Raw genomic sequence first — 23,817 nt, 5'->3', positions numbered from 1 at the left:
CTGTGAGTTGGTTACTGAGGATGATTCAGTCAATCAGAAGTTTGAAAAGTACCCTGAATCTGTCAGTCTCGGTATGATGTGGTGGTTGGGGAATTATCTGACGAAATCATGGAGGAGATTTTGGTTGTCCTAATCTGAAGGATATCATTGGGCCCACCGAGGAGGAAGAAAATTGGGAATGGCTAAGGGTAAAATCAGCATTTAATAACACGTCAAACAAAAATATTCCTATTATTGGACGATGACAACATGGTCACCGCGAGAAGACAAATGTAGAATTGCTTGCGGAGATTTTAGACACAACAGATGCAAAAGTCTGGTTGGGAGTGCAGACTCTTTTACAAAGAGATACAGGCTTCATCTAACTTACACAATGGTAACACAGCTGACAGCCCACCTTACCGGACAGAAAACCGGCTGTTTCTCGGACTAGCTCTACTCGGTCACTTTCCTTAGTTCTCTTCATTGCACACACCAGACTACAATATTTGAGGATACATAAAGTTTCACCCCTCTTTTGGCCAGCACCCCGGGTGTTATCCCACCGGATACAGCTGTGGTTACGAAGGCAAATGTGTGGGCTCCTCTCGGATGGTAGGTTACACGGTCATGTTGTAACCCTCGGAGGCGCAGTATAGTCTCAAGACTACGCCTGTCTTGTGGCATCTCCCAGATGGGAGGTTGGTTCGTTCGGGTGTATGCGGGAGTACGGTGGCGGGATTGAGGGGAAAGTGTGCAGTAGGAATGGGGAAAAGACCAGGTTAATGTCGGAGACTGCAGCTCAGCGATCCACTTTTCAGGTTGGGATCTTGTTAATGGTTCGTTCTGCAACTCCAGAAGAACAGTAAGGTATACCAGCATATGTCTACGCATGGTAATGAAAGAACGATTATTTCACGATTAAGCACGACTATAGAAGGAACTGGTGCCTAACCTAGCCCTGAAAAACGTTGATCCGTTTTCTCTCTCTAGTTGCCTGAAGAAGGCTTCTAGAATAAATCTTATGAAGAGAACATACTTTCCAGGAGGAGTGTCAAAAAATCTGCTTCTTCCTTTTACCTAAAGCAGAAAACTAACTGTGCTTTCCCTGCTTGTGGGTCAACAGGTAGGGGGGGGGGGGGGGGCTGTCCAGTGGCCCCTCTACCGTCGGAGAAAGTAGAAAGGATTCAGATGTATCTCAGTGTGTACCCTGTTGTCATCAATATGCTCGTAGGCCTTGAGTGGTATGAGGTTGATTCAATCAATCAGGAAAGTTTGAAAAGTACCAGATCTGTCAGTCATGCGTATGATGGTGAGTGTAGGGGATTACTGACGAAAATCTGGAGGAGATTTGGAGTTGGACCTAATTCTGACGTATATCATTGGGGAGGAGGAAGAAATTGGGATGGCTCAGGGTAAAAACTCGCATTAAAAACAACGGACAACACAAAATATCTCCTATTATTGGACGAATGACAACATGTTCACCGAGAAGACAATTTAGAATTGTTGCGGCGATTTTAGATCACAACAGATGCAATCTGGTGGGGAGTAGCTGTCTCTTTATACAAAGCAGATACACGGCTTCATCAACTTACACAATGGTAACACAGCTGACATGCCTTACGGAAAAAGGAAAAAAGGAGTTTCTCGGACTAGCTCTACTCGTCACTTTAGTTCTCTTCTTTGCAACCACACCAGACTACAATTTGAGGATTACCAAAAAGTATCACCTCTTTCTGGCCCAGCACCCCGGTGTTATATCCCTCCGGTTACAGCTGATGGTAGAGGCAAATGTGTGGGCTCTTTCCGGATGCGTAGGTTAACGTATGTTCTGTAACCCTCGGGAGGAGCAAGTATTTCCAGTTGTTACCAGATGGGAGGTTGTGTGTTCGGTGACGGGGAGTAACGGTGGCGGGATGAGGGAAATGTGTGCAGCTAGGAATGGGGAAAAGACAGGTTAATGCTCGGAGGACTGCAGCTCAGCGATTCACTATCAGGTTGGATCTTGTTAAAGGTTCGTACCCTGCAAACTCCGAAGAACAGTAAGGTTATACCAAGCATCTGTTCCGCAGGGTAATGAAGAACGATGTATTCACCGATACGCACAAGTCTAACGAAGGAACTGGTGCCTATCCTTAGCCTGAAATACCGTGATCCTGATCTCTCTCTAGTTGCATAAGAGACGCCTTCTAGAATAAATCTTATTGAAGGAACTACTTCCAGGGAGAGTGTCAAATATCTGCTTCTTCCTTTTCCTAAAGCAGAACTCACCTGTGGTTCCTGCTTGTGGGATCAAAAGAGGTAGCTGTCCCTGTGGGCCCTCCTCCGACGGAGAACGTAGAAAGGTGGTCATGATGTCTTCAGTGTGTAACTGGCTGTCATCAATACTGTGTAGGCGCAATGAGTTGGTTACTGCGGATGATTCAGCTCAATCAGAGTTTTGTAATAGTACCAGAATCTGTCAGTCATCGCGTATGATGGTAGTGTTGGGGAATTATTGGACGAAATCATGGAGGAGATTTTGAGTTGTCCTAATCTGAAGAATATCATTGGAGGAGGAGGAAAGAAATTGGGATGGCTCCTCAGGGTTAAAAACTCCGCATTTTAAAACACGTCAACACAAAATATCCCTATTAATTGGACAATGACAACTTGTTCACGAGAAGACAATTTAGTATTGCTTGCGGAGATTTAGACACAAAACGATGCAAGTCCTGGGGGGGAGTAGTGGACTCTTTATACAAAGCAGATACGGCTTCATCAACTTACCAATGGTAACACAGCTGACAGCCCCAACCTTTCGGAAAGTAAAACGGCTGTTTCTCGGACTACGCTCTACTCGTCATTTAGTTCTCTTCTTTTGCACCACAACCAGACTACAATTTGAGGGATTATCCAAAAGTTTCACCTCTTACTGGCCAGCACCCCGTGTTATCCCACGGATATGCTGTGGTACGAAGGCAAAGGGTGGGCTCCTCTCCGGAAGGTAGGTTACCGTTCCATGTTCTGTAAACCCTCGGGAGGAGCAGTATTTCAGTGTTACCAGATGGGAGGTTGGTGTTCGGTAGTATGGGGAGTAAACGGTGTCGGGATGATTGGAGGGAAATGTGTGCAGATAGGGAATGGGGGGGAAGACCAGGGTTAATGCTCGGAGACTGCAGCCTCAGCGATCACTATCAGGTCTGGGTCTTGTTAATGGTTCGTACCTCGCACTCCCAGGAGAACAGTAGGTAATACCAGCATCTGTATAAGCAGGGTAATGAAAGAACGATGTTTTCACCGATAAGCAAGTCCTAACGAAGGACTGGTGCCTAACCTTCGCCCTGAAAAACCGTGATCCGTATCTCTCTCTAGTTGCCATGAAGAAGCTTTCTAGATAAATCTTATAGAGGGAGAACTACCTTCCAGGATGGGAGAGTGTCAAATATCTGCTTCTTCCTTTTAATAAAGCAGAAAACTAACTGTTGATTTCCCTGCTTGTGGGATCAACAAGGTAGCTGTCCTGTGGCCCTCCCTCCCGACGGAGAGGGGAAAGTAGAAAGTGTCATGATGTATCTCAGTGTTGTATCTGTTGTCATCAATACTGCTCGTGGCCTGAGTCTGAGTTGGTTACTGAGGGATGATTCAGGTCATATCAGAAGTTTGAAACGTACCAGAATCTGTCAGTCATCGCGTATGATTGGTGGTGTGGGAATTATTGGACGAAATCCTGGAGGGAGTTTTGAGTTGTCCTAATCTGAAGTAGATATAGGGGAGGAGGAAGAAATTGGGCTGGTCAGGGTAAAAACTCAGCATTAAAACACGTTCAACACAATATATCTCCTATTATTGGACGATGACAACCATGTTCCACCGAGCTAACGACACACCCTATTTAGCGCCTCTGAGAAGTTCCTTCGACGCTTGCGGTGTTTGTAGACAACAACAGATGCAAGTCTGGTGGGCGTAGCTGACTTTTATACAAAGCCGATACAGGCTTCATCACTTTACACAATGGGTAACACAGCTGACAGCCACCTTTCGGAAAGAAAACGGTGTTTCTCGGACTTAGCTTCTACTCGTACTTTAGTTCTCTTCTTTGCACACACCAGACTACAAATTAGAGGATCTACAAAAAGTTTCACCTCTTTATGGCCAGACCCCGGTGTTATCCACCGGATGGATACAAGCTGTGGTACGAAGGCAAATGTGTGGGCTCCTCTCCGGATGATAGGTTAACCGTCATGTTCTGTAACCGCGGGTGGAGCAGTATTTCCAGTTGTTACCAGATGGGAGGTTGAGTGTTCGGTAGATATGGGGAGAGTAACGGTGGCGGGAATGAGGGAAAATGTGTGCAGATAGGAATGGGGAAGTACGGTTAATGCTTCGGAGACTGCAGCTCAGCGATCCTATCAGGTTGGATCTTGTTTAATGGTTCGTACATGCAACTCAAGAAGAACCAGTAAGAATACCGCATCTGTATACGCAGGGGTAATGAAGAACGATGTATTTCACCGATAAGCAAAGTCTAACGAAGGACTGGTGCTAACCTTAGCCCTGCTGAATGAAACCGTGATCTGTATCTTCTCTAGTTGCCATGAAGAAGCTTTAGAATAAATCTTATTGAAGAGAAATTACTTCCAGGGAGAGTGAGTGTCGAATATCGCTTCTTACTTTTCCTAAGCAGAAAAACTAACAGTGATTCCTGCTTGTGGGCTCAACAAAGGTACTGTCCCCTGTGGCCCTCCTCCCGACGGAGAAAGTAGGAAAGGTGTCATGATGTATCTCAGTGTGTAAAATGTTGTCATCCAATACAGCTTCGTAGGCTGAGTTGGTAACTGAGGAGCTTTCGTCAATCAGAAAGTTTGAAAAGTACCAGGAATCTGTCAGTCATCTCGTAAGATGGTGTGTGTTAGGGGGAATTTCTGACGCAATCATGGGGGCGATTTTGAGTTGTCCTAATCTGATGTATATCATTGGGGAGGGGAGAAGAAATTGGGATGGTCAGGGTAATAATCAGGCATTTTTTTTATTTAAAACACGTCCAACCAAATATATCTCTATTATTGGACGATGACAACATGTTTTCACGAGAGACCAATTTTAGAATTGCTTGCGGAGATTTTAGGACACAACATATGCAAGGTCTGTGGGAGAAGGCTGACTCTTTATACAAAGCAGATACAGGCTTCATCAAATTACCACAATGGTAACACAGTGACAGCCACCTTCCGGAAAGAAAACCGGCTGTTTCTCGACTAGCTCTACTCGTCACTTTTAGTTCTCTTCTTTGCACACACCCAGACTACAATTGGGATTACAAACAGTTTCACCTCTTTCTGGCCAGCACCCCGGTGTTATCCCACCGGATACAGCTGTGGTACGAAGGCAACTGTGTGGGCTCCTCTCGGGATGGTAGGTTACACGTCAAGTTCTGTAACCCTCGGGAGGAGCAGTATTTCCAGTTGTTCCAGATGGAAGGTTGGGGTTCGGTAGTATGGGGGTAACGGTGGCGGGAGGGAGGGGAAATGTGTGTGCAGCTAGGAATGGGGAAGACCACGGTTAATGCTGGAGACTGCAGCTCAGCGTCTGATCACTATCAGGTTGGGATCTTGGTAATGGTTTCGTACCTGCAACTCCAGAAGAACAGTAAGGTATACCAGCATTCTCGTATACCAGGGTAATGAAGACCGAGGTATTTCACCGATAAGCAGTCCTAACGAAGGGACTGGTGCCTAACCTTAGCCCTGTGAAAACCGTGATCCTGTATCTCTCTCTAGGTGCCATGAAGAAGCTTTTAGATAATCTTATTGAAGAGCAAACTACTTCCAGGAGGGAGAGTGAGAGTGTTAAAATATCTGCTTCCTTCTTTTTCCTAAAAGCAGAAACTAACTGTGACTTCCCTGTGTGGGATTCAACCAGGTAGCGTTCCCTGTGCCTCCTCCCGACGGAGGAAAGTAGAAAGGTGTCATGGTGTCTCTCAGTGTGTAACTGTTTGTCATCAATACTGCTCGTTAGGCCTGAGTTGGTACTGAGGATGATTTCAGTCAATCAGAAAGTTTGAAAAGTACCCGAATCTGTCAGTCATCGCGTATGTATGTGGTGGTGTAGGGGAATTATCTGACGAAATCATGGAGGAGATTTTGAGTTGGTCCTAAATCTGAAGATATATTGGGGAGGAGGAAGAAATTGGGATGGTCAGGGGTTACAAACTCAGCATTAAAACACCGTCAACACAAAATATTCTCTATTATTATGGAGTGACAACATGTTCAACCGAGAGAAGACAAATTTAGACAGTGCTTGCGGAGATTTAGACACAACAGATGGCAAGTCCTCGGTGGGGTAGCTGACTCTATTACAACGCAGATACAGGCTTCATCAACTTTACCAATGGTAACACAGCTGCAGCCACCTTACCGGAAAAGAAATACGGGCTGTTTTCGGCTAGCTCTACTCGTCAACTTCAGTCTCTTCTTTGCAACACACCAGACTAAATTGAGATACAAAAGTTTTTACCTCTTTCTGGCCGCACCCCGGTGTTATCCACCGGAACAGCTGTGGTACGGAGGCAATGTGTGGGTCCTCTCCGGATGGTAGGTTACACGTTCATGTTGTAACCCTCGGGCGGAGCAGTTATTTCAGTGGTTACAGTTGGGAGGTTGGTGTTCGGTAGTATGGGGAGTACCGGGGGCGGGATTGAGGGGAAATGTGTGCAGTAGGAATGGGGCAGACCAGGTTAATGCTCGGAGAGAGCACTGCAGCTCAGCGATCACTATCAGTTGGATCTAGTTACTGGTTTCGTACTGCAACTCCAGAGAACAGTAAGGTATACCAGCATCTGTCTACGCAGGGTTAATAAGAACGATGTATTTCACGATAAGCAAGTCTAACGAAGGACTGGTTCCTAACCTAGCCCTGAAAACCGTATCCTGTATCTCTCTCTAGTGCATGAAGAAGCTTCTAGAATAAATCTTATGAAGAGAACTACTTCAGGCGATAGAGTGTGTCCATATATGGCTTCTTCCTTTTCCTAAAGCAGAAACTAACTGGATTTCCCTGCTTGTGGGATCAACAAGGTATGCCTGTCCCTTTGCCTCATCCCGACGGAGGAAAGTCGAAGGTGGTCATGATGGTATCTCATGTGTGTAAAGATTTGTCATTTCATTACTGCTCGTCGGCCTGGGTTGGTACTGAGGAAGATTCAGTCAATCAGAAAAGTTTTGAAAAGTACCAGAATCTGTCAGTCATCGGTATGATGGTGGTGTTGGGGCATTATCTGAACGAAATCCTGGAATAGGAGATTTGAGTTGTCCTAAATTCTGAGTATTCAATTGGGGGGCAGGAAAGAAATGAGGGATGGCTCAGGGTAAAAAATCGGCATTAAAAAAACACGTCAACACAAAATTCTCTATATTGGACGATGACAACATGTTCACGAGAAGACAAATTTGAATTTGCTTCGGTGTTTTAGACAAAACTGATGCAAGTCTGGTGGGAGTAGCTGACTCTTTATACCAAAGCAGATTACAGGCTTCATCTACTTACACAATGGTACACGCTGACTGCCACTTACACGGAAGAAAAACGGGCTGATTATCGGATAGCTCTACTCGTCACTTTTAGTTCTCTTCTTTGCACACACCAGACTACAATTTGAGGATACAAAAAGTTTCAACCTCTTTTGGCCAGCACCCGGTGTTACCCACCGGAATACAGCTGTGGGTACGAAGGCACATGTGTGGGCTTCCTCTCCGGATGGTAGGTGACAACGTCAGGATTCTGAAACCCTCGGGAGGCGCAGTATTTCTCAGTTGTTACCAGTTGGGAGGTTGGTGTTCGGTTAGTATGGGGGTGTAACGGTGGCGGAGATTGAGGGAAATGTGTGCAGTAGGAATGGGGAAGACAGGTTAATGCTCGGAGAGACTGCAGCTCCAGCGATCACTATCCAGGGTTGGTTCTTGTTAATGGTTCGTACCTGCAAACACAGAAGAAACAAGTAAGGTATGACCAGCAATCTGTATACGCAGGGTAATGAGAACGATGTATTTCACCGCTAAGCAAGTCTAACGAAGGAATGGTGGCCTCAACCTTGCCCTGAAAACCGTTTGTTCTGTATCCTCTCATTAGTTGCATGAAGAAGCTTCTAGAATAAATCTTATTGAAGCGAACTTACTTCTAGGAGAGTGGTCTAATATCTGCTTCTTCATTTTCCTAAAGGCAGCAAACTAACTGAGATTTCCCTGCTTGTGGGTTCAACAAAAGGTAGCTGTCCCTGTGGCCCTCCTCCCGACGGAGGAAAGTATAAAGGTGCATGATGTATCTCAGTGTGTTGAGTAAACTGGTTGTCATCAATACTGCTCGTAGGCCTGAGGTTGGTACTGAGGATGATTCAGTCATCAGAAGTTGAAAAGTCCAGAATCTGTCCAGTCATGCGTATGATGGTGGTGTTGGGGAATTATCTGACGACATCATGGAGGAGATTTTGAGTTTGCTAATCTGAAGTATATCCTGGGGAGGAGGACCAAACGAAAATAGGGGGATGGATCCGGGTAAAAAAATCCGCATTATTAAAACACGTTCAACACAAAATCTCCCTATTAGTGGACGGATGACAACCATGTTCACCGAGAAGACAAATTTAGAATTGCTAAGCGGAGATTTTAGACACAACAGATGCAATTCTGGTGGGAGTAAGCTGATCTTTCTACAAAGCAGATACAGGCTTCATCCTTACAACACTGGAAACACAGCTGACAGCCACCCTACCGGGAAAAAGAACACGGCTGTTTTCTCGGACTAGCTTCTATGTCACTTTAGTTCTCTCTCTTGCACACACCTTGACTACAATTTGAGGATTACAAACGTTTCACTCTTTCTGGCCAGCACCCCCGGTTTTATCCCACCGTATAACAGCTGTTGGTACGAAGGCAAATGTGTGGGGACTCCTCTCCGGATGGTAGGTTACACGTCCTGTTCTGTAAACCCTCGGGAGGAAGCAGTATTTCAGTTGTTACCAGATGGGAGGTTGGTGTTCGGGATTATGGGGAGTAACGTGGCGGGGATAGAGGTGAATGTGTTTGCGCTAGGAATGGGGAAGACCATGTTAATGCTCGGTGACTGCAGCTCAGCGATCACTATCCGGTTGGATCTTGTTAATGGTTCGTACCTGCAAACTCCAGAAGAACGTTAAGGTTATACAGCATCTTGTTATTACGCAGGGTAATGAAGAACGATGTATTACCACCGATAAGCATGGTCTAACGAAGGACTGGTGCCTAAAAACCTTAGCCCTGAAACCGTGATCCCTGTATTCTCTCTCTAGTGCCATGAAGACGGCTTCTAGAATCAATCTTATTTGAAGAGAACTACTTCCAGGAGAGTGTTCAAATATCTGCTTCTTCCTTTTCCTAAAGGCAAGAAACTAACTGTGAATTCCCTGCTTGTGGGATCAAAAGGTGCTGTCCATGTGCCTCCTCCCGGACGGATGAAAGTTGAAAGGTGGTCATGGATGTTCTCCGTGTGTAATGGTGTCATCAATACTGCTCGTAGGCCTGAGTTGGTCTGAGGATGAATTCAGTCAATCAGAAAGTTTGAAAAAGTACCAGATCTGTCAGTCATCGCGTTTGATGGTTTGTTGGGGAATTATCTGACGAAACCATGGAGGAGATTTTGCGTAGTCCTAATCTGAAGTATATCAAGGGGGAGGAGAAGAAATTGGGATGGTCAGGGTGGTAAAACAACTAGCATTTAAAAACACGTCAACACAAACTATCTCCTATTATTGGACGGATGAAAACATGTTCACCGAGAAGACAAATTTAGAATGCTGCGGAATTTTAGAACACAACCGGATGCACGTTGGTGGGAGTAGCTGACTTTTATACCAAGCAGATTAACAGGCTTCATCAACTTCCACAATGGTAACACAGTGACGCCACCTTACCGGAAAACGAAAAACTGGCCTGTTCTCGGACTGCTCTATCGTCACTTTAGTTCTCTTCTTGCACACACCAGACTACAATTTGAGGATTACAAAAAAGTTTCACCTCTTTTCTGGCCAGCACCCCCGGTGTTATCCCACCGGATACAGCTGTGGTACGAAGGGCAAAATGAGTTGGGTATCTAATCAATCTCTCAAATCCAATTAGAGATGGTCCGTCAAAATAAACTCGAAATCACTTCGATCAGTTTGTTGGGTGTTTATTTGTCAGGTGCTTCATCCTCGATGAAGTCCAGAGCTTCCTCCATGGTAACTTGCTGGATGTGGGACACCTTGCTGCGATAGATCACTCCGTAGTGCTTGTTTGCTGCCTGGGAAAGGGAAAGTGTAAGCAGTCATGATATAGGACATGGCAAAGTCATCAGCAGTAAAACTATGCGCGTTATTCCTTAATATAACATCCTTGATTGTGAACCATTTTCGTCTCACTGGGTTAAACGAATTGTCGGAAATAAGTTACCTGGACAAGTTCAGGACGGAATGTTGTTGTAATGAACTGGCATGTGTCCGACTGTTTGCTTATCAACTCTGAAATTAAAGTTGGTTTATAGAAAAATATTTGTAAGAAATGTCATCGAAGTTTTCATCGGAAATTACTGGTTTAATCAATAGAACTCTTTAATTCATAAGTCAATGGAGGTGACGAGACGTTTAAGTTTTACCTGCGACAGCTTTACGATGTTGAGGATCCAGCGCCTGATCGATCTCATCAAACAAGTAAAAGGGAGCAGGATCACACTTCTGGATAGCGAATATCAGAGTCAGAGCAACCAGAGACTTCTGTCCTCCAGATAACTGCTGCATTTCCTTTGTCTCCGAAACCTTTCCACTGAAGGAGACCTTGATGCCAACTCCTGTGAATTGCTCAACGAGAGGGACTGAACTGCCCTCCTCGTCGAACTCTGAACGTTTCATGACTAGAGTAGCGGTACCGCCAGGGACTAGCTTCTTGAAGATATCTGTGAAAAAGTGGGACACCTGAAAATATGACAGTCGGTTATTTATATACATTACCTTAGGAATGTTTATACAATCTTTCTTTATGCTTGGTTTATCTAAAAATGAATTAAGAATATGATTATTATTATTCGCTCAATAAGAAGACTAAGGAACAACATGTACCTGTTTGAAAGTTAGCTGAATGGCTTCGTGTTTTCTGTGCTCTAGAACGTCCATCAAGTTCTTGATTGCATCCAATCCCTTATCAAGCTCTTTCTTCCTCTCTATAAGCTTTTCTTTCTGTTCCGAGAAACTTACAAACTGATCCAGAGCTTTCTTGTTCACGTGAGCGTACTGAAAAGTTGGTGGTTTACTAATGTACCAAAATGAGTTTACATTCAGGCGTCAGCAACATTGTTCCTACATTTCGACACACCAATTAGAAATAGAAATTTTCATAAAACACACCTTTTTCAGCTCATTGTTACACTTGTTCATGAGCTTCCACAGCTCCTTCAAACTCATGTTCTGATATTTCTCAAAAGCGTCTGCTGGTAATGACCCCAACTCTCGGATCTTTCTCATCACTTCCTCTTTCTGAGTGAAATGTATTTTAATACACTATTCAACGTTTAGAACAGTGGTGGAATGAGTCAACTTCTGCAAATTACGAGTCGTGAATTTTTCAGGGCGAGTACCTTTCGTAACTTTACAGCTCGTTTGTTTGCCATTTTCTCCATGTTTTTGCTCTCTTCTTCAATGCTTTCCTGAATCTCCCTCTCTTTTCCTGTTTTGTGTTCAATCTGAGTCGCCAATTCTTTGCATTTCTTCGTGTATACGTCCATTTCATTCTCGAGCCAGTCTAATCTGTTGGAACAAAAAATTAGAATTGTTTTTAAATGTGTTTAAAGAATTTTACAAATCAATAAATTATCAACGCGTGTAGCGCCAAATTTTACTCGCAGTAAGGTCCTTTATTCATACAAGTCGCGCGCAAACTAGCAATAGCAATAGGCGGGAATTATTTGTACACCGCTTCGTGTAAACATCAAGCGCTGTATCAGTTTTCATAAGTTCTATTTTGGCATTATTCCAGAACTTTTCAACAATAGGATAAGATTGGCGACTCCTTACCGCTTCTTCGTGGATTCCATTCCCTCGGTCGCTTGAGAGAACTCTGCTCTTTTACTATCATAATCCTGTTTTCGCTCACTCATTCCCAACTCATCAATATTACTCAACAGCTGATCTCTTCTTTTGAATAAGTTATTGTGCAACAGATTTTCGTACATGTTCTTCTCTACCTAAAGTGTTGTCAATTAAATTCACAGACTAGATTGCATATGAATAACCACTGAGTAATCTAGCACGTCGAGGATTTTGTCTCTGTGGTGTTATCTCCGACCATTCTAATTTATACACACAAAATTACACCTTGGTTAATTAACATTGGCGCGGAAACAGAAGAGATGACGGAAAATAGCAGAACGAATTCTTTTACATACTTCTAATTTACTCCTTCGTTCGAGAGAATCTCTAATTTGAGACTGAAGAGAGGCGATTTCCTTATTCAGTTTCTTAACTTCTTCCTGAAATACACAAATTGTACAATTACCGCGAATACTTAGCAGTAATTAAATTAATTACACTGCCAATCATGGCTAGTGGAATGAATAGAGATAATAAATCAGATTTAGAATATGATTTCCTTCCAAATCACCTGGTGGATAATACAGACAGGAAGTAATTGGAGTTGAGCATATTCAAACAATACTTTTGGAAATTCTCGAATAATTAGCAGTAACTGAATTAATTACACTGCCTATCATGGCTAGTGGAATAAATAGAGATAATAAATCATATTTAGAATATGATTTCCTTCCAAATCGCCTGGTGGATAATACAGACAGAAAGTAATTGGAGTTGAGCAGATTCAAAGAGACTTTACATCACACATTAACACGTGACGTCACACCATTAATCATGACACGTGATCGTACAAACCTGTTCAGTCTCAGTGAGCTGAGAAAGAAGCTCGGTTCCCAGTTCCTGCTGGAGTGAGGCCACGGTGCCTCTCAGTGCAGTTAGATCTCCATCTAGCGCCAATTTTAATCTGGTCTGCACAAGATTCGGGGTCAATTTCAAAATACTGCAAACTGTCCAGCAAAACGTTGAAAAATAAGAATCAGACAGCACAAGATTTTATAAAGTAAAAAGAGGAGGTAAAAGTAAAAACTACTTCTCTTCTAAATTTACCTTGGTGTCAAGATGCTTTTCAAGCTGTTTCTTCTCCACATTGAGGTTCTGAACATCCATTTTCTGTCTCTCATAAGTTTCCCTTAGCTGAATCTGCTTTGTTTCTAACTTCTGTACTGCACTTACCTTTATAGAAGAGATTGTTATTATATTTTATTTATACTATCAGAGCAGAAAACTTACGAACACTTCGTGATAATTTCACCTGCATATCAAACAATTAAAAAGATCATAATCGGGATAATTATAATCAATTATTATTACTTAATATTATTATTAATTGGTGCGCTAATAGCCTAAACAAAGTTGTACCAACCAGCTTTGAGAGCTCGGAGTCCACTTCCTCCATATCGCCCTTTATCTTGCCAGCGTTTGTCTCCTCCTCCGCCAACTTGGCCTGCCAGTACCACACCTGGCGTTGTGAGTCCAGACGAGACTTACGCTTGTCGTAGTACCCCCCAGTTAGCGCACCACGGCGAGACACTTGGTCGCCGTCAAGGGTGATGCAATCCATGTGCTCGTTACGCGCGTACTGGGACGCAATCTCCAGACTCCGACAGATGAGAGTTTTGCCGAATATTGTTTCCATGGCTGGTTTGAAGATCTGGTTGTACTCCAACTTGCTTACCATCGGGATAACGTCCTGGTGACCAGATGGAATGTGTGAATAGTCTGATTATAATTCAATATCTAATTCGCTAATTACAGTAACTAATTAGTAAATTACCCCAATTAGTTTGATAAATTCTGAACAAAACCTACGTTGGATGTGGGATACTGGACTTCCTTGAAGGTGAGTCTGTTAAGAGGCAGGAAGTTAACTTCACCGTTCATTTTGTTCTTGTTCATTATGCTCAGTATTTGTGAAGCTGTCTTGTCAGTGTCTACTATGATGTAGAATAGCCTGTTAAGGTGGGGGCTGTTAGTTAGAGTTATATTTGAGATTATGTTGCTAATGACAGGGAGGTGATACATTATCTCGTATAGTATTGTACTGTGATTTATACACTTCTAGACTCTAGTGTTGGTGGCTTTCTGTGGTTTTTGGTAACTAAGTGGTCATTGATGAACATTTGTAAAAGACGGGCAATCAGCTATTAAATGTGCACTGTGATCACATGCACTAAAATTGTAGATTGACGTATTGGTTGGGTGTAAATTGATACTAACCAAGTGAATAGAGGTGACGGAACATAAGATAGAGATAATATGAAGTGACGATGATTATATGCTTTCAGGAAATGAAACAAAGACCGAATCATTGCATATCATGATTTAGTACAATACATAATTAATACATGTATAATAACTACTTGTGTGCATTTTGTATTGAATGAGTAACAGTATAAAAATAGTAATGTTGTGACGATGAGACTTTTGAAGGCGACGAAACATCAAACTATTCATTCACGATTAATAGTTAAAATAAGCACAAATTGTTCACGATATAATTGGTTATTCAAGTAGACGATACAAAATAATCCCTGGATGATATTGGAGTAGTATTGTTAGCAATTAGGTAATTAATCAATTAAGTTACCTGTTTCCAGCGGTGACTTCAACAGCGGTGAAGAACTTCTCGTTACATTTGAAGTTCTCTATAAGGGGTCCATACACGCCACTGATGTTCTTCTCACGTACAATCTTCTTGATGGCATCTATACCGTTGTTAAACGCCTGAAGAAGTAGACAAAGTAAAACAGGGAATTGAACAGAGGTGAAGCACTGATAGATGTGGATTCTAGTGGGACATTGATTCTGGAATTTTATTCAATGCTGGATGATAATTTGTTCACGTGTCAGGAAAAATATGTTTCACCTGCCCACCACAATCCAGATATATAGACTGTGGAAGACGGAAATAGGCTCATTTGAAAGTTGAGTAAATAATGAACGTTTAAAATGTATGTCACCTACAACTACCTATGTCAAGATACACGTATGACTGTATCTCCATGAGGTTCAAATTTACACAACAGTATATATTAGTATAATTCCATGATTAACATTACTAACGTTTGTTGTTACCTTACATGTTCGCATAATCTTTAGGTTCTTTTTACCTTTCACTTGATTAATAGATGTGGATTCTCGTAGGGAGGTGGGTACATTTGTTTACTTTAACAGGTGGGTACATTTCTTTACTTTAACAGCGCAAGAAAGAGGTGATGCACATTTTGTATCATGTAACGCTTGTAACGCTTGTAACTCTTGCTATCCTAAACCTCCTTTGGAGGTTTAGATTTATTTTCTGAACGAAAGCTTAGAAATAACCGAGAAATCGACCTTGTTATTAAACTCATTTTGATGACTGTTTCTGACCTAAAATTGCACGGGAAATCGATTTAACTAGGTCTCAGAACCCGCAAACACTTCCTTATCCCTCAAAATTGATGTTTTACAGTTAATACGAGCAACAAGCAACTTATATTTTGATCTTTCGACTCAACTCATGACATAGGGGGCTAAGCTGAAACCGAAAGATTAACTTGGCAATCGTCACCTTAACTGATCGAATAGGTACTAACACAATTTTCAGAGAGAAATGTTTGTTGCAACTTTGCAACTTGAGTGAAGAGCAGAGTACGAAGACACACGGCAGGTAAGCAACTCATTTTGGTGACTGTTCCTCACCTAACAATAAAATGTCCTTCAATTAAATAGCATCACCGACACTTCACAGTCAGTTGGAGGAGCGACCTCGACACTGTCAAGATCGGTTGCCTATCTTAAACCCCCCCCCCCCCCCCCCCCACGGTTCGTATTGTACGTTAACACAGTTACACGTTCACATTATTTATAGTTTATGACGTAATCATGGCGAACGCGTGTTTACGATGCAGATAGTACCTTGAAATTGCCGAGCCAAGTTGTGGTAACGATAACAATGTGAATATAAAGTGACTCAATTTCAATCTGTTGAGCGAGGGATTTCGATCCGAGGCGTGTGTTTTCGTACTCTGCTCTTCGCTCAAGTTGCAAAGTTGCAATAGACATATTGCAAGTTGCAACAAACATTTCTCTCTGAAAATTGTGTTGTACCTGTTCGATCAGTTAAGGTGACGATTGCCTTAATCTTTCGGTTTCAGCTTAGCCCCCTAGGTCATGAGTTGAGTCGAAAGATCAAAATATAAGTTGCTTGTTGCTCATATTAACTGTAAAATATCAATTTTGAGCCCGGATAAGGAAGTGTTTGTAGGTTCTGAGACCTAGTTAAGTTAAATCGATTTCCCGTGCAATTTTAGGTCAGGAAAAGACATAAAAATGAGTTAATAACAAGGACAATTTCTCGGTTATTTCTATGCTTTCGTTCAGAAAATAAATCTAAACCTCCAGAGGGGATAGCAGGAGTTACAAGCGTTACAAGAGTTACAAGCGTTACAAGCGTTACAAAATGTGCATCACCTCTTTCTTGTACTAAACAGAACCTCACTACAGTAAAACCCCGAGTTCCCCCGCGGAGTTTTGGGCAAAGGAAACATCCGCGGTAAATCGGGGTTTGTTTGTTTACATTATACATGTTAAGCCCTATTCGGGGAAAAGGAAATGGCCGCGGTAAATCGGGGTTTTACTGTATTAAAGTTAAAAAATGTACCTCACCTCCCCACGAGAATCCACATCTATAAAGGAACAAATCGATTTTAATAGGTCGATTTTAACTCTTTAACTTGGACAATCGTGTTGACAAATGTCAGTCCATGGTTAAAGGACTGGCCTCATAGAGACCAGTCAATGTTTACTTTATGGGGAATGAAGGAGCAACAGATATTTTTAGGTAGTGTTTTATGAAGGATCCATACATCATATTATGATTTATGACAAATTTAAGTTTATAAACTTAAATTTATATATAAATACAGGGTGGGCCAAAAGTCAGTACCCATACGTTGGCCTTAATAGCTCCGCCGTGTTTTATATTTGAGAGCTGTTGCTTTGCAGATGGCATACTGTACTTACTGGTTCGAGGATTCCGTCGTCAAAATTTGAAAATTCGAATATTTTAGACCACGCCCATTCAATATTAAAACACCTATATTGTTTTCTCTGAACATGCTGAACGCCTAATTTTTTCAGAGACGGTAGATTGTCAAATGTTGCATATGATCTAAAAACATGAGGCAAAACGGATTAGAAATGACGAAGTTATCAAGCATGTTCTGTATCTCGTTAACAAAATTGACTGGGTGATTATGTGACACCGTGACACGACACCTTAATTGGGCACCCTTAACAATTCCCATAATGTTTAACGGGGTAGTTAACGGGGTCACCTTATCACGTGATTAGGTAAACCAATCACCTGATCACACGTAATGAATAAACTTGTTATGCTTCATATCTCGGTCATCTGAGAAGCTACAGTTCTAATTCTTTCAGGACAAACGTAATTCGAATGGCCAAACACAATTCAATAACATTTAGCTTGATCCGACTATCCAAACTATCAAATAAATGTGAAAATGAACCTCTATTTGAAAAAAATGAACGCGAATATTTTTCGAGTTGACAAATTCCTCGAACCAGTGGTGGTACTAAGTCATACCAGAAAGAAGTATTTAAATTGGGCACTCAGTGACTGAGCTATAAAGGCCAACGTATGGGTACTGACTTTTGGCCCACCCTGTATATTTATTTGGCTCCAATGACTGGTACCGTTTCAATTATCATGGTAAGCATAAGTTTACACACCAAAATAACAGATTAGTGAGGATGGCTACTGTTTGGAATAAAATACAAACCACTAACAATTACAACAAGATGGAAAGTTTAACAAGGGGAAACTCTATCCACTTGTACTTGTGAGGATGTTAATTGCTACACATAACCCATTTATCATGCATATTTGTGTCGGGGTGTATTTTGGGTATTTTGTGATTTCGTATTTTAACTATGTTTCAGTTTTAACTTATGTAAGGATATACGCGCTTTCACTTTGACTGAAGATGCATTATACACTCTTATAAAAAGTGTCACAATTTTTCAGTTCAAGTTATGTAACACAATGATAACACAGCTGACAGCCACCTTACCGGAAAGAAAACGGCTGTTTCTCGGACTAGCTCTACTCGTCACTTTAGTTCTCTTCTTTGCACACACCAGACTACAATTTGAGGATTACAAAAAGTTTCACCTCTTTCTGGCCAGCACTCCGGTGCTATCCCACCGAATACAGCTGTGGTACGAAGGCAAATGTGTGGGCTCCTCTCCGGATGGTAGGTTACGAGTCATGTTCTGTAACCCTCGGGAGGAGCAGTATTTCCAGTTGTTACCAGATGGGAGGTTGGTGTTCGGTAGTATGGGGAGTAACGGTGGCGGGATTGAGGGGAAATGTGTGCAGCTAGGAATGGGGAAGACCAGGTTAATGCTCGGAGACTGCAGCTCAGCGATCACTATCAGGTTGGATCTTGTTAATGGTTCGTACCTGCAACTCCAGAAGAACAGTAAGGTATACCAGCATCTGTATACGCAGGGTAATGAAGAACGATGTATTTCACCGATAAGCAAGTCTAACGAAGGACTGGTGCCTAACCTTAGCCCTGAAAACCGTGATCCTGTATCTCTCTCTAGTTGCCATGAAGAAGCTTCTAGAATAAATCTTATTGAAGAGAACTACTTCCAGGAGAGTGTCAAATATCTGCTTCTTCCTTTTCCTAAAGCAGAAACTAACTGTGATTTCCCTGCTTGTGGGATCAACAAGGTAGCTGTCCCTGTGGCCCTCCTCCCGACGGAGAAAGTAGAAAGGTGTCATGATGTATCTCAGTGTGTAACTGTTGTCATCAATACTGCTCGTAGGCCTGAGTTGGTACTGAGGATGATTCAGTCAATCAGAAAGTTTGAAAAGTACCAGAATCTGTCAGTCATCGCGTATGATGGTGGTGTTGGGGAGTTATCTGACGAAATCATGGAGGAGATTTTGAGTTGTCCTAATCTGAAGTATATCATTGGGGAGGAGGAAGAAATTGGGATGGCTCAGGGTAAAAACTCAGCATTAAAACACGTCAACACAAAATATCTCCTATTATTGGACGATGACAACATGTTTACCGAGAAGACAAATTTAGAATTGCTTGCGGAGATTTTAGACACAACAGATGCAAGTCTGGTGGGAGGAGCTGACTCTTCATACAAAGCAGATACAGGCTTCATCAACTTTGGGTACCTCACAAGGAATGAAAGAAAAACAAGAAGATTATTTGTATCTCCCGAAACTTGTGAAGAAGTCAACGAAACAATCCTAAATTTTCCGACCTGTGTCAGATGTGAACTAACCTCAAAATATTTCCTGGTCAGAACACGTGATATGGTGGAGGTAGGTGGGTGGAGCAACGATCTAGCAGATCTAGAACACAAGGATTTGTTTGTCAGATTGAAAGCGGCGGATAAGAAGGTTTTGTACTGTCCGGAGGTAATCATTTCCAATAATAAACCAGGGAAACGGATGAAAAGCAAAACAGAAAACCGGATGACAAAATTGTTTGGTAGTAGGTGGAACATAGATGAAATAAATAGTTGATAATATAAATAAGCGATATCACTATTATCATTCTATAGAAAGCGTGTAATAAATGTTAGAATTTATTTATCATTATTTATACGTCATATATTTTCCGATAAGGATCGGATACTGGTAATCTGCGAAGAATACCTAATTTACAAAAATTCAAATAGAGTATGAGTATGGGTCTCACACTGTTCTGTTTTTAAACCTATTATCACAGATTCACGCATGATTTATTTAAAGATTTTAAATGTGTTTACACATTTACTATTTATTTGTCTACACATTGTATTTGTACCTAAAAAAAGTTAAATTCACAAAAATTGTACCAGATTCTTATTGAATTGACTGACCTTGCTGACTGTGGAGCGGAGTTGACGCTCAGCCTCGTCCAGCTGCTCCTTGCTGGTATTGAGACTCTGCTCAAAGTTACTGTCCTGTCTCCACAGGTCCTTTCGTTTGTTTTGAACCTCGTCTCTTTTAATCTTCGCTTCTCCCAGCTCCTGGAGAAATGTTTGTAACTTTTAGAGATATTGGAAAGTTGTTAACTACCCAACTCATTTGGTCTACTAGAAATTTTCGATTTCATAATATCTTCTACAAGGTACCACATCAGGCCTCAGGGTTATAAATAACAATGAATCGTAAGTGCTATAAGATTTGGTACATCTGAAATTAATTCAGCGTAAAATGAACCTTGTTCGTCTCTTCTATTTCCTTCTTTCTTTCCTCAAGATTCTCACTTCGTTCCTTTATATCCTCTGTTATCTTCTCTATCTTTTCTTTAGTGTCTGTAACCTCCTTTTCAACAGTCTTGGTTTGCTCCTCCTTGTCAGAGAGATTTGATCCGTACGTTTTCAGCTCACTACTTATCCACTCATCTCTCTTTTTTTGATCCGTGAATTCCAGATTTCTTCCTGTTCACCAAAAAATAATAAAATTAAGCTCTAAAACAATATGTTTTCCTACCTGAGCTGGGTCTAGCGTTCCAAGCTACTTTTCTCTTTTAAATTTACGTTCAAAATAAACAACCAAACAAAATAATCATTAAACACAAGACTTAAAAGAAAACCCACCCTTCTTGGCGTAAAGCTCCGTCCTTCTCTGCTCGTTGATCCTCAGCTGAGAGTTGCAGGATTCTTCTAGATTCTTCTGTTCGTGGAACTGGGGAACTACTTGGTTGAGTGCTTCTTGTGCTGTCTTGATCTGCTCTTCGACCTGGGCTAGCTCCTCCGCTGAGGTACCCTGAAAAGAGAAGTGTCGGTTAAATGGGTAATGGGTGTCAACTTAAAACATAACTTAAAACATTTAACTCATCTCGAACATTAACTGGGCAAACAGCTGATGCAACAAATGTAAAGTCTGCTCAATTCCAATCATACCAATGACTCTGGTTCTACTAATTCTCCCAATGGGGGTGATGCAACGTCAATTAATGTCAATTAATGTCAATTAATGTCAATTAATGTCAATGTCAGTTTTGCAAAATTTTGGAATACTGACATTAATTGACACGATATTTTTCGACCAGAGATTATGTAGTTCTACCATATTTTTAGCACTTTAGAACGTTTATATCATCAATTTATTCACTACTATCACATATGGAAATGTGAAATGTGAAAAAAATTCAGATCATTAAACAATAAAACTAATATAATACGGTTTTCCTAAATTTAATTTTCTTAAATGGGCGTGGCCATCCAAGGGCGTGGTTCTCAACATCATCAGAACTTAAAACCCACATTAAACGAAATGCCTTCATGACATTTATATTTGAATAACGAATCTTAAACAGCTAACATTACTCCTTCATACTAAAAAAGCCGATTCTAGATATTTTACCTGTATAAGAAACCAATAAAATATGGGCGTGGCCGGTGGGGACCGAAGATGGAAGAGTTGGAAGCTGAAATTTTTTTGGTGGTCTTTGAACCTCAGGATCAACAGATAAAAACATACTCATAATTATTTAAGGACATTTTGTTTTTTTGAACCGGTTTAACTTACATAGACGTGAATATCTTGAATATTTATCGAATAATGATAATCTCAAATTTCAAGACAAATTAATGTCAATTAATGTCAATTAATGTCAATTAATGTCAATTAATGTCAATTAATGTCAATTAATGTCAATGTCAGTTTGGGGTTTTTATGGAATACTGACATTAATTGACGTTGCATCACCCCCCTCCCAATATATCTGTTCCAAGGTAATGGATCGTACTGTGACCTACCTTGGTGGCTAAATCATCATTACATATCTCATCTAGATCCTTCAGATCGAGTTCTAGCTTGGCTCTCTGTCTGATTTGAAGTTGACGTTCATCAGCCAACTGATCTCGCTCACTTCGAGTAGACGCAGTCTGAAGAATACATAATTAATTAATACATAATTAGTCATCCTTTAAATTAATCAAATAAATAAAAATCTTGGATCCATGTTAAAATATGATCACGCATATTTGCGGTGTTAGATACCTTAATCTCAAGCTCCTTCAGATCCCTTTCTAGGAATTTAATCTCGTTGGCAGTGGTAGAAAGGTGGATTGTAAAGTCTTTCGTCCTGTCTCCCTCCTCGAGCCGCTGCTGATCTAGCGACTCCAACTTATCCCGAACCTCTCTTAATTCCTTATCGTACATGGTGTACTCAAGTGACCTGAGAATTTAGTATACGGTGTAATTCATTAGCTGTAATCGGACGACTGAAACTGAATTTGATTACAATACATGTTCATTCCTATATGTGTTCATTCCTACCTGTGCATTGTTCATTCCTGCCTGTGGATTGTTCATTCCTACCTGTGCATTCGATCCCATTTCTGATACTCCTTCAGCTCTTCTTTTTCCTCCTCGAGAGTTTTTAGTCTCTCCTCAATGTACTGCAGAAACTCGTCTATCTTTTCTATCTTTCCTTCTGTGTCCTGGGGGATAGTGTTAGTTATTGGGACATTCACCAACTTATATGATAAATCTGAGTTCTTTACTGTTTCCTCGATGACAAACCACAGATCACTATTCTATGACAAAAAAAATAAGAAAAGATAAAGAGAAATGATAAAGATTATAGGAACAAGAACATATCTAAGATGCTAAGAATGCATTTATTCGCACCTTCAAAATACCCAAACTCTCCTCCTTCCTCTCATCATAAACCCTTGTACCAGCTACTTCTCTCAGCAACTTCAATCGCTGACTGTCCGGTGCAACAGCCATCTGGTTTATTCGGCCTTGTTTCACGATGTAGTAGGGGTTACTTCGGGAAAATCCAGCAGATTCAAGCAGATTCATCACATCTGTCTTCCTGAGAAAGATCGCTTTGTCAATACAAAATAAATAGCACAGGCTCAGTATAATAATTCTTCTTCATTTTTCGAAAGATAAAACCTTTTTCAAAATCTCTGGAAAGAAAATCAGTAAAACAAAACAAAACGGTTAACACTATAAAAAAAACAACAAAATGACTCACGTGACATTCTTCTTATCGAGGAAGTACTGATCCTTCTTAAAACCAATAACTCGTCTAATAGTGACCTCCTCCTTCTCTATTGGTATCCTGTTATCAGTGTTATCAAACGTTATCTCCACATACGCGTTAACTACACGTGGTCCACTACCCTCGTGGAGAAGTTGCTGACGTTGTTCTGGTCTCATGTGACTGAACTCATCACTCAGCACAAACTGGATCGCTGCAGAGAATCATGGTTCATAAAGTATTAGCTTTGAAAATAATGCCATTTTTAAAGAATCTTGACAGATTAGCTGAACTGTGATAGAATTATGAAAAATGGTAAATAAAAGCCAAATCTTACCCAAGAAAAAGTTAGATTTTCCAGATCCGTTCCTTCCCACAACACAGTTATGGTGAGGATGGAATGGTTCCACGACCACTTCATTCCTGTAGCTCCGAAACCCACAGATCACCACCTAGAATTAGTGATTTTTAACAATTTTAACAATTTTAGGCAAATTAATATTAGGCATATTGAGCAAATTATTAGGCAAAAAAATAAATTCAGGAGATAACTGACGGAATATCGTGATGTAAATGTGAAAATGTGATTACCTGCTTGATAAACATGACAGGGGTCTGCCCTTGCTATTAAAATATTACAGGTTAGATTTTAAAATGAAATTATAACTCCTGATACTGTTG

At 41.2% G+C, this 23,817-nt stretch overlaps 1 protein-coding gene across 1 annotated transcript; it reads right to left on the bottom strand.

Moving 5' to 3' along the window:
• Positions 1-10,100: 10,100 nt before the first annotated feature.
• On the bottom strand, positions 10,101-23,780 carry LOC134823476 (structural maintenance of chromosomes protein 3-like). The gene is made up of 23 exons (XM_063834945.1): positions 23,728-23,780; positions 23,474-23,588; positions 23,131-23,350; positions 22,776-22,965; positions 22,464-22,585; positions 22,143-22,320; positions 21,899-22,027; positions 20,735-20,903; positions 20,355-20,575; positions 20,012-20,161; positions 14,700-14,836; positions 13,922-14,063; positions 13,476-13,802; positions 13,160-13,285; positions 12,908-13,021; positions 12,409-12,492; positions 12,038-12,207; positions 11,602-11,770; positions 11,372-11,500; positions 11,087-11,257; positions 10,627-10,942; positions 10,425-10,492; positions 10,101-10,275 (listed from the first exon to the last, which is right to left on the bottom strand). The coding sequence occupies exons 1-23, from the start codon at positions 23,740-23,742 to the stop codon at positions 10,165-10,167; spliced, it is 3,573 nt and encodes a 1,190-aa protein (XP_063691015.1). The 5' UTR covers positions 23,743-23,780; the 3' UTR covers positions 10,101-10,164.
• Between the last annotated feature and the right edge of the window lie 37 nt (positions 23,781-23,817).

This window comes from Bolinopsis microptera, chromosome 11 (assembly GCF_026151205.1).
Source record: "Bolinopsis microptera isolate Bmic1 chromosome 11, MBARI_Bmic_1.0, whole genome shotgun sequence".
Lineage (NCBI taxonomy): Eukaryota > Metazoa > Ctenophora > Tentaculata > Lobata > Bolinopsidae > Bolinopsis > Bolinopsis microptera.
Note: the sequence above shows the minus strand (reverse complement) of the source record. Positions and strands in the feature narration are given on the sequence as shown.

What these genes read in the sequence shown, in the direction of transcription:
- LOC134823476 (XM_063834945.1), bottom strand. An exon ending in TCCAGTATCCCACATCCAAC is followed by an intron (nt 13,803 to 13,921) that starts GTAGGTTTTGTT and finishes TCTGGTCACCAG; the next exon opens with GACGTTATCCCGATGGTAAG. An exon ending in GAGCTGTAAAGTTACGAAAG is followed by an intron (nt 11,501 to 11,601) that starts GTACTCGCCCTG and finishes CATTTCACTCAG; the next exon opens with AAAGAGGAAGTGATGAGAAA.